This window comes from Oncorhynchus mykiss, chromosome 28 (assembly GCF_057628025.1).
Source record: "Oncorhynchus mykiss isolate SJ-2025 chromosome 28, ASM5762802v1, whole genome shotgun sequence".
Lineage (NCBI taxonomy): Eukaryota > Metazoa > Chordata > Actinopteri > Salmoniformes > Salmonidae > Oncorhynchus > Oncorhynchus mykiss.
The window spans coordinates 10,532,637-10,543,214 of record NC_143049.1 but is presented as its reverse complement, the minus strand read 5'-3'; the positions used below and the strand labels follow the sequence as shown (position 1 = coordinate 10,543,214).

General features: G+C 43.6%; 1 protein-coding gene across 6 annotated transcripts in view; it reads left to right on the top strand.

The window, feature by feature from the left end:
• The first annotated feature begins 755 nt into the window (after positions 1–755).
• LOC110508471 (capping protein, Arp2/3 and myosin-I linker protein 3) overlaps positions 756–10,578 on the top strand; it is a 47,485-nt gene continuing 37,662 nt past the window's right edge. For all 6 annotated transcript variants that reach the window (XM_090225316.1, XM_090225315.1, XM_090225313.1 and 3 more), the window contains exons 1-2: positions 756–1,066; positions 7,883–7,977. In XM_090225316.1, coding sequence (XP_090081442.1) covers positions 1,009–1,066; positions 7,883–7,977 — 153 coding nt within the window. In that variant the 5' untranslated portion in view covers positions 756–1,008. The remainder of the gene's footprint in view (positions 1,067–7,882; positions 7,978–10,578) is intronic.

The window sequence follows — 10,578 nt, the reverse complement described above, 5'->3', positions numbered from 1 at the left end:
CTCTGTGTAAAGCATAATGCACAGTTGAAATAAGGTTGCTAAGTCACATGGTGTAAGAGCTATTCACATTTTAATATTGTGATCATGCACTTTGTTGGTAGTTCCTAACTACCTGCATTGACTGTGGCCAGACTGCCTACACTATTGCTGTGTGATTATGAAACTGTGCTTTGATTAACATCTTTTTTCTTCATAAAACTCAAATCGATCGCAAGCTATTGATGTTCGAAGGTCCGAATGTTTGGCAAATATCGAATCTCAAAGCAACTTTACCACGGTACCGAACCGTTCCCTTTTCATTCCATCACAGCTGTTGTGATTTTTTAAAATACGGTATGACATGAGTCGCATGAAAACTGTGGATGGAAACGTGGTGACTTCTCCTCCAGTTTTTACTGCAGCAGTCCATACTGTGTAATAATTGTTGGCAACCACCCAGCTCACAAAAAACTGTCTCCATGGCCATATATTGACAATGGGCGGTACTGTAGGCTATTTCTTGATATGAATGAAATGAACCAAAAGTTATTGATCTAATGAAGCAAAATGGAGTCATTATTAATTTTGATATTAAAGATAACAAATATCATTAGAATATTTTGACAAATTTAATACGTTTATTCAATGTTTTTGTGTGACTTTTAATAATTCGTGTTATTAGAATTAGTGTTGAGGTTATTTGAGATTCGAGATTATAGTGTTATTATTTTATTTTCCCTCAAATATTAAAAGTAACATCTGAAGCCCTTGGGTCTATGCTTCTTGCGTTGACTGATGCATCCCCCCCCCCCCCCCCCCCTCTCTCTCTCTCTCTCTCTCTCTCTCTCTCTCTCTCTCTCTCTCTCTCTCTCTCTCTCTATCTGTCTCGCTCTATCTGTCTCTCCCCCCGATTTGATATGTTTATAGGAACTGGAGTCGCCCGCGCTACTCTCCGATTGCCAGTTGAAACGCATTAGCGGCTCTCTCCCTTGATTATAAGAAGCGCAGACGGACGCGTCAGGGCGCGCTATGGCCTCTAAAGAGACCACCGCTGCAGGTTTCGTTCACGTCGGCAGAGAAAACACAGGTAAGCGCAAAACTGCTCTTTTAAATTCACTGTAATGCTCAACACCTGCTGTAGCCTACATACTATATTTCCTGGGCAGAATACAGAGCCTATCGCTGTTGTGAATTCCAATGGTTATTTTATTGTACATGTCACTCTCTTTGACGTTCCATGTTCTCCTGTGTAAGCCCACGTCAGGAATGATAACCTGTTATTCCTATCGATCCGAATCGAAATAAACAGGCTACGTTGGGATTGCTTTGGTTCCCGCTGCCTGCTCTGTGTTTAGCACAATCATACTTTAAACGGTTATTAAACCCCACTTCTGTCAGTAGCGAGTTGGTTGGATGTGTGTTACTGCAAATGCGTGCCTGCCTGTGCGTGTCTCTGGGTGCTTTGCCTTGGCTTTAATAGTTTTCCTTTGAGTGTGTTTGTGTGTAGGGGTGTTATGTGGAACAATCATTTTGTTTGAAGCTTGCAGGCATGAGTTTTTTCATTGAGAGGCCCTCTACGCTGAAGAGATGGGCTATAGTGCCCTTAGGGTGTGCAGCGCTCAGCATACCACTGTTTAGTACACACACCCACACGCACACACACACACACACACACACACGCACACACACACGCACACACACACACACACACACACACACACACACACACACACACACACACACTGAGAGTTATATTTAAACATGTGACAAGCACGATCACACTCACGTTGGTCACACATGCCAGCACAATGGTAGTGTCTGACATATACACACACACAAACACATTGCACGCACACACACCAACTGACACCATTGGACAGAAGGGTGTTAAAAGGGTGTCTCTCGCTGTTAATTATCGTGAAGGCAAATGAATCCCTTGTTTGTTTCTGGATTTGGCTGTGGTAATGACCAGTCAGAGCTAAAGGTACAGAGACAGGAAGGAAGGGATGTGTGGTGGGCACTCATGGAGAAAGAGCAGTTCCATTAGACAATCAAGGCAGGTTTTTAACTTCGCCAGCAGATCCGACCCGCTTGCTTACAGCTACGCTAGGGTTCAGACAGGCTTCCTGTGTCGATGAAGACACGGCGGAGCCGGCACCAGAAATGTCTCAGAAAACGTCCCCCAATCCAGGGATGAGAAATGCATCGAGTTTGAGTTTATTTTATTTTTTACAGGGACAGTGCACATTAATCAACATTGTACTCCGAATTGTCCAGTTATTACAACTGTTACACTGAGAAGATTGAGCGACTGTTAAGCAAGCAGTCGTTCAACCTTGTCAGTGTAACATTTGGGAGTACAATGCATTTTTCATTCCTGGATTGAGGCAGGGTGAAATCAGAAAGAGTGGGAGGTCATATAAACTGGCACAGTTTAATCCTGACACATTTATTCATTGGTCTGACTAGAGAAAGTCAACACTATTGTGACTAAGCCCTTGCAGAGAAACCACATGATCACTTCATTGGTGTGACATCACAGAGCAAGCGTCAAGGTGGGAGCTCACCCTGCGAAGCACACAGTATGATAAGTGACATAGATTTTTTTCTGTTTTGATGTTAAGGTTATAAAACTGTCATAAATAATCATCACAAATTGTTATGTAAATGTGCATACTATTAAAAAGTTGCCAATATTTTGTTTACCTTTTGTATTTCAATAATTTTTCTTGTTGTCGGCTTGTAGTACTATATCCTGCAAATGTTTTTTTGTAGTACTGTTATTGGTACAGTTATTTTAGTGAATTCAGAAAAAGTGGATTTGTAACCTGTTCAGACATCTATCCAATATATTATCCCAACACATGTTTCCTAATCACACAAAATTGAATTGAATTGTCATTGGAGTACAATCAGGATTATAATCATTGTGTCCCAGTTCATCTAACCTGCTGTCGTAGTCTACCAAATGCAAACAGAAAATATGGTTTGGACTCAGTGTACACAAATGAGTGTGTCATGCCTCTGTGAATATGATATCAACATGAGTTTTTCTGTGTGATTAGGAAACATCTTGAGGATTTCAGAAATGTGTTGGGCTAATGTGTTGGATAGATGTTGAAAGAGGTTACAGAAGACTGAAATGCAAAATGTGTCCCACTTATTCAAAATTCATGCTACGTTTTGCGAAAATGATCTTGTGCTGGCTCCACTATATTTTAATCTACGCAGGAAGCCTGTCCCACCCAAATGAAGCTGTAAGCAAGCGGGTCGGATCTGCTGGCTAGGTTTTAACTCATCCTCTCCTCTCCCATCTCTTTCTCTCCTTCCTCTCTCTCTAATGGTAGTTCAGCATATGCTGTGGCCGGGCCTTCTGTGGGAATGCCGAGTGTTAAGGGCTATAATTGAGTGGTTTTTAAGCATGAAACACACTGAGAATCTCATTGCCGATAGGTACTGCCGAAAGGCACTTATCATAGTGGCAGGCCGTTCCTTTTCTTGCTAGAACAAAAGCGTTATCTGCTGCTTGCCGACCCGGCAGCGACTAACCTACCAATTCTACTTGTAGAATCGCAATGCTCGTCAGTGGCCAACAACTTGACTTTGAGCCAATCAGAGAGAACGAACCCCGAAGTGGGGGTGCCAACAAAAAAAAGGGAAAAAGAGGGTATTTTCATCTACAGATGAACCAGTCACACTTCATATGCAATGTAGACTATGGGATGGTACAAAAAATACAATACAAAATATTTTTGCTAGTTAGCAAATGCGCTAATGTTAGCTAGCTAGCTAAACATTTGGCTATGGGCTGGCACTGGCATAATGGGATTTAAACTTTTTAAAAACCAACCATAATTTAACCAGATAGGCCAGTTGAGAAAAAGTTCTCAGTTACAACTGAGACCTGGCCAAGATAAAGCAAAGTAGTGCGATGAAAACAACACAGAGTTACACATGGGATAAACAAATGTACAGTCAATAACACAATAGAAAAATCTGTATACAGTGTGTGCAAATGAAGTAAGGAGGTAAGGCAATAAATAGGCCAATAGTGGTGAAGTAAATACCATTTAGCAATTTACACTGGAGTGATATATGTGCAGATGAGGATGTGCAAGTAGAAATAATGGTGTGCAAAAGAGCAGAAAAACAAAAACAAATATGGGGATGAGGTAGGTAGTTGGTTGGATGGGCTGTTTACACAGGTAAAATATACCTGCTGGAGTGTGTGCTACGGGTGGGTGTTGCTATGGTGACCAGTGAGCTGAGATAAGGCGGAGCTTTATCGGAGGATATTTTGTAAATTGCATCGCCGAAGTCAAGGATCGGTAGGATAGTCAGTTTTGCGAGGGTATGTTTGGCAGCATTTTAAATTGTTATTTCACATTTATTTAACCAGGTAGGCTAGTAGAGAACAAGTTCTCATTTACAGCTGCGACCTGGTCAAGATAAAGCAAAACAGTGCGACACAAACAACAACACAGAGTTACACATGGAATAAACAAACATACAGTCAATAACACAATAGAAAAAAGTCTATATACAGTGTGTGCAAATGAGGTAAGATAAGGGATGGTGCTGTCAAAGCAGTTAGCAGTTACAGTGCCTTGCGAAAGTATTCGGCCCCCTTGAACTTTGCGACCTTTTGCCACATTTCAGGCCTCAAACATAAAGATATAAAACTGTATTTTTTGTGAAGAATCAACAACAAGTGGGACACAATCATGAAGTGGAACGACATTTATTGGATATTTAAAACTTTTTTAACAAATCAAAAACTGAAAAATTGGGCGTGCAAAATTATTCAGCCCCTTTACTTTCAGTGCAGCAAACTCTCTCCAGAAGTTCAGTGAGGATCTCTGAATGATCCAATGTTGACCTAAATGACTAATGATGATAAATACAATCCACCTGTGTGTAATCAAGTCTCCGTATAAATGCACCTGCACTGTGATAGTCTCAGAGGTCCGTTAAAAGCGCAGAGAGCATCATGAAGAACAAGGAACACACTAGGCAGGTCCGAGATACTGTTGTGAAGAAGTTTAAAGCCGGATTTGGATACAAAAAGATTTCCCAAGCTTTAAACATCCCAAGGAGCACTGTGCAAGCGATAATATTGAAATGGAAGGAGTATCAGACCACTACAAATCTACCAAGACCTGGCCGTCCCTCTGAACTTTCAGCTCATACAAGGAGAAGACTGATCAGAGATGCAGCCAAGAGGCCCATGATCACTCTGGATGAATTGCAGAGATCTACAGCTGAGGTGGGAGACTCTGTCCATAGGACAACAATCAGTCGTATATTGCACAAATCTGGCCTTTATGGAAGAGTGGCAAGAAGAAAGACATTTCTTAAAGATATCCATAAAAAGTGTCGTTTAAAGTTTGCCACAAGCCACCTGGGAGACACACCAAACGTGGAAGAAGGTGCTCTGGTCAGATGAAACCAAAATTGAACTTTTTGGCAACAATGCAAAACGTTATGTTTGGCGTAAAAGCAACACAGCTGAACACACCATCCCCACTGTCAAACATGGTGGTGGCAGCATCATGGTTTGGGCCTGCTTTTCTTCAGCAGGGACAGTGAAGATGGTTAAAATTGATGGGAAGATGGATGGAGCCAAATACAGGACCATTCTGGAAGAAAACCTGATGGAGTCTGCAAAAGACCTGAGACTGGGACGGAGATTTGTCTTCCAACAAGACAATGATCCAAAACATAAAGCAAAATCTACAATGGAATGGTTCAAAAATAAACATATCCAGGTGTTAGAATGGCCAAGTCAAAGTCCAGACCTGAATCCAATCGAGAATCTGTGGAAAGAACTGAAAACTGCTGTTCACAAATGCTCTCCATCCAACCTCACTGAGCTCGAGCTGTTTTGCAAGGAGGAATGGGAAAAAATGTCAGTCTCTCGATGTGCAAAACTGATAGAGACATACCCCAAGCGACTTACAGCTGTAATCGCAGCAAAAGGTGGCGCTACAAAGTATTAACTTAAGGGGGCTGAATAATTTTGCACGCCCAATTTTTCAGTTTTTGATTTGTTAAAAAAGTTTGAAATATCCAATAAATGTTGTTCCACTTCATGATTGTGTCCCACTTGTTGTTGATTCTTCACAAAAAAATACAGTTTTATATCTGTATGTTTGAAGCCTGAAATGTGGCAAAAGGTCGCAAAGTTCAAGGGGGCCAAATACTTTCGCAAGGCACTGTAGTAAAGTTAGTGAGAGAGATATGAGTCTCCAGCTTCAGTGATTTTTGCAGTTCGTTCCAGTCACTGGCAGCAGAGAATTGGATGGGAAGGCGGCCAAAGGAGGAATTGGCTTTGGGGGTGACCAGTGAAATATACCTGCTGGGGCGCGTGCTACGGGTGGGTGCTGCTATGGTGACCAGTGAGCTGAGATAAGGTGGGGCTTTACCTAGCAAGGATGACCTGGAGCCAGTGGGTTTGGCGATGAATATGAAGCTAGGGCCAGCCAACGAGAGCATACAGGTCGCAGTGGTGGGTAATATATGGGGCTTTGGAGACAAAACGGATGGCACTGTGATAGACTGCATACAATTTGCTGAGCAGAGTGTTGGAGGCTATTTTGAGTGAAGGAGGCTTTTTTTGCGAAACAGGAAGCCAATTCTAGATTTAACATTGGATTGGAGATGCTTAATGTGACTGGAAGGAGAGTTTACAGTCTAGCCAGACACCTAGGTATTTATAGTTGTCCACATATTCTAGTCGAGCGGGCGGGTGCTGGCAGAGATCGGTTGAAGAGCATGCAGTTCGTTTTACTAGAATTTAAGAGCAGTTGGAGGCCACGGAAGGAGAGTTGTATGGCGTTGAAGCTTGTTTGGAGGTTTTTTAACACAGTGTCCAAAGAAGGGCCAGATATATACAGAATGGTGTCGTCTGCGTAGAGGTGGATCAAAGAATCACCCGCAGCAAGAGCGAAATCATTGATATATACAGAGAAAAGAGTCGGCCCGAGAATTGAACCCTGTGGCAGCCCCATAGAGACTGCCAGAGGTCCGGACAACAGGCCCTCCGATTATGGAGAGTGAATTCTTGCTAGGCAGTGAATGTAGCTGTGGCCATAGTATCAACAAGGGCTTTCTACAAAATAGCAACATTAGCGCAGATAGCTTTGAATCTAGACCATAAGCAATATGCTCGGATATGCAAATAACGCTACTGCCACCTTCTGGTTTGGAGAATTTTAACAGGGTTTAGTGGCTGACGAGGTCTTTGCTATTTGAACACAAAAAAGATTGACTGTTCACGGGTGCTAAATACTGTCGGCAGGCAAATGTTTGACAATCCTATCGCTGTGTCTGAGCTTTTACAGAGATTAAAGTTGATTACAGCTGCCTTAACTCTCTGTCTTTCTCTGATCCTTTCTCGTCTCTCCCTCCTCTGTCCCCATCCCCCTCTTCCGTCTTTTGACCAATCACATCAGCTCTTTTCACATCAGATCTTTTTCCAGAGATGATCAGATTAGTCAAGAGACCAATTAGTGAAAAAAAGATCCGAATTGGGCTGCCTGTGTAAACGCAGCCTTAGTGTTTGAAAGCTTATGGTGTCTTTTGGATATGGCAGCTTAAGAAATAGTGTGATGTGTATCAACTATTTGGTAAAACTTTGATAAAACTTCCTTTATTAATTAACATAACATTCTACTAAAGCTGTTTGCCATGCCACTCTGTCTCTTTTGTCTCATAGTGTGACTGTACCTCCAAATCAGTTCCATCTCTGGGGCTAAATATAAAACCAGTTTCGCTTCCTCTTGTTTTCTCGTGTATGTGTGTCTGTGCCGTGGTGTTTGTAATGTTGCCTGTAAGAGAGCGTTTTTGTGAGAGAGGAATTTACTTGCAGTATTGACTTTTGTTTCATGCCTTCTTTCCACAGAGAGCATCAGGAGGCTCATTGATAAACAATCTATCAAGTTTGTGCGAGCTGTAAAGCAGGACACCAAGCACGGCAAATCAGAGGACAGGATACTGGTGAGGCCCCTTCACAATACACTCTACTGTCAGAAATCTGGATTCTATATCTCAGGTCAATGTAGTGTATTTTCAACTTTAAATTAGAGTACAATCCATTTTAATCGGGCATTCAAGCTTGGTGGTCCACACACTCCCCTAGGAGCAAACGGGACATCATGGGGCATTGAGTCCATATCCTTTCAACCTTTATTAGAAGTGGCAGTGTGCCTCTAATGCCAGAGGCATGGGGATGGTGTGTATGTGTGTGCGTGTGTGTGTGTGTGTGTGTGTGTGTGTGTGTGTGTGTGTGTGTGCGTGCCCCTGTGTGCGCGTGTGCTCATGCCAGTGTGTGTGTGCCTGAGGGTGTGTAAGCGGACTGAGAGGTGTCCTAGCAGCTTGTGCGAGGCAACACACACACTTCCGGACATTGCTGCTTTTGAGACATCCTCAATTAGTCACCCGTATCAGTTACTAATGACAGACACGCAAGCACGCACACACGCACACACGCACGCACGCACACACACACACACACACACACACACACACACACACACACACACACACACACACACACACACACACACACACACACACACACACACACATGACACAAGGGTCGTAGAGGAGTAAGAGCACAAGCTCATTTCCTCTTACTGCTGAGAGTAAACTGGTGCTGGGTAGAGGGAAGACAAGCTGTCATTACCACTCACCCCCTCTATTTTTGCCTCTGTCTAGCCTCTGTTTCCTTTTCTTCTCCTCCATATCTGTCCATCTCTATTACTCTCCCATCTCCCCTCCCGCTCCCTGCTCTCTCGCTTTTCTCCCTCCTCATCATCTCTCATCTTGCCCTTCTCTCCCCCCCTCCTCCCCTCCTCCATCTTTATCTCAACACATAGAGCTGTGTTGAACCACTCTGCTCCCTCCTTTATCTGAACAGAACTCAATTTGGCCTCAGGAGAATGTTAGTCTAAATGGGTTTTGCTAATGCAACTTCTGAAAACACTTATGGCGTAGCATGGCATGATGACAAGTAAAACATCGCATAGAGGCCTACATGTGTATTGTGCATATGTCAATGTTTGTAAATGGACAGAGCTTTTGGAACAACGTGTAGGGTGTCTAAAACACACACAGGCATGCATGCAGTGAGCTCGCTGTTGAATACTTAGTCTACTACACTTCATCTACTCTTTGTTCGTCCCTCCCTCCCTGTCTCTCTCTCTCTCTCTCTCTCTCTGTGTCCTTTCTCCCTCTGGGGTTGTGCTGGTATTCAGCTGTCTGTGTACGTCTCCTGTTCCAGCTGTCCCGCTGTGCCTCACAGACACATGTACACACACATACCCGCACACATACACGCACACAGACAGCCTCACCCTCCTAGTGCATTTCATTCAGACAGACATATAGTATGCTCAGCAAGACATACACCATTGTGCTGAGGGCAACGTTACGAAGAGTAACAACATACGCCCAGATACACAAACAACCGCATAAACACACCCTGTCATTGCACACACAAACTGGGACACACACAGAGGGCATGCATTTCGGAGCACTCATTTGAAGATTAGCGCCAACTCCAAAAACAAAACATCTTCAAAGACTGAGAGGAGTGAAGGAGGGAGGGGCAGAGGAGAAGGAGGGGTGGTGCGAGTCGAGGGGGGCACCAGGGAAAGGGGTGATGAGAGCTCAGAGCAACGGAGGAGAGGGGGAAAGGAAGGAAGAAATCTGATGTGTTTTGATGACCCAATTGCTGCCTTTTCTACCCTCGTCCATTATTTATCTCGATCCCTTGCTCGATTTCGCCCGTCATTGGTTCCCAGCTCCCTCTCTCCTCACTAATAAAGGCCCTATTACTGGGATGTGATCGTTACAGTGTGACACTCCAAACACAGTCGGTTGTCTCAAACCTTTTCTCCACTTAGATCTCCACATTCTCTGTTAGTCTCCTGTAACTACAAGGTACAAGGAGGGATCTGTCAACAGAGTAGGCTACTTGTAGAGACATTCAATGGCAGGAGAGAAGGAGAGCTGTTTATCTTAAACACAACAGAGTACCTCACTTGGATTTGTATTAGCACCACATAATGAAGACTGAAAATGCTTGAATTGAACCAAGATGGCTTTTTGTCATGTGAGTTCTGGTAGTCAGCTAAAGAGGTTGACACTTGCACATCCCCGTTGGATACAACAGAGTACCTGTTGGGGAATGCCGTAATGGTTGGATGTCTGTAAATGGCAGGCATCTAATGGTGGTATGATTGATCTGTTGATCTGATGATAGATGTCTTACTACAGGGATATTGCTCTGTCTATAAACAGGGATGTATTAGTCTCCGTACCCCCCCCCCCCCCTCCCCCTCTCGCCCCACTCTCTCCCTCCCCTCTCCCAGATCCCTTTAATGTTCCACAGGGCTCGGTTGTAAGTCTCTTTGAGTTAGGGTTGTGCAGACTGTTATGTGAGCAAAATCTGCTACAAGATGTGTTTTTAAGCCAGCATTTTCTCCCTCATTTGCCTCCTCCCTCCAATTTATCTCTCTCTATCCATCTCTCCCTCTTTCTCTCTGTCTCTTTTTAAAGGCTGCTTATAGAGCAGGACCTAGGGCAGCTGTGTTT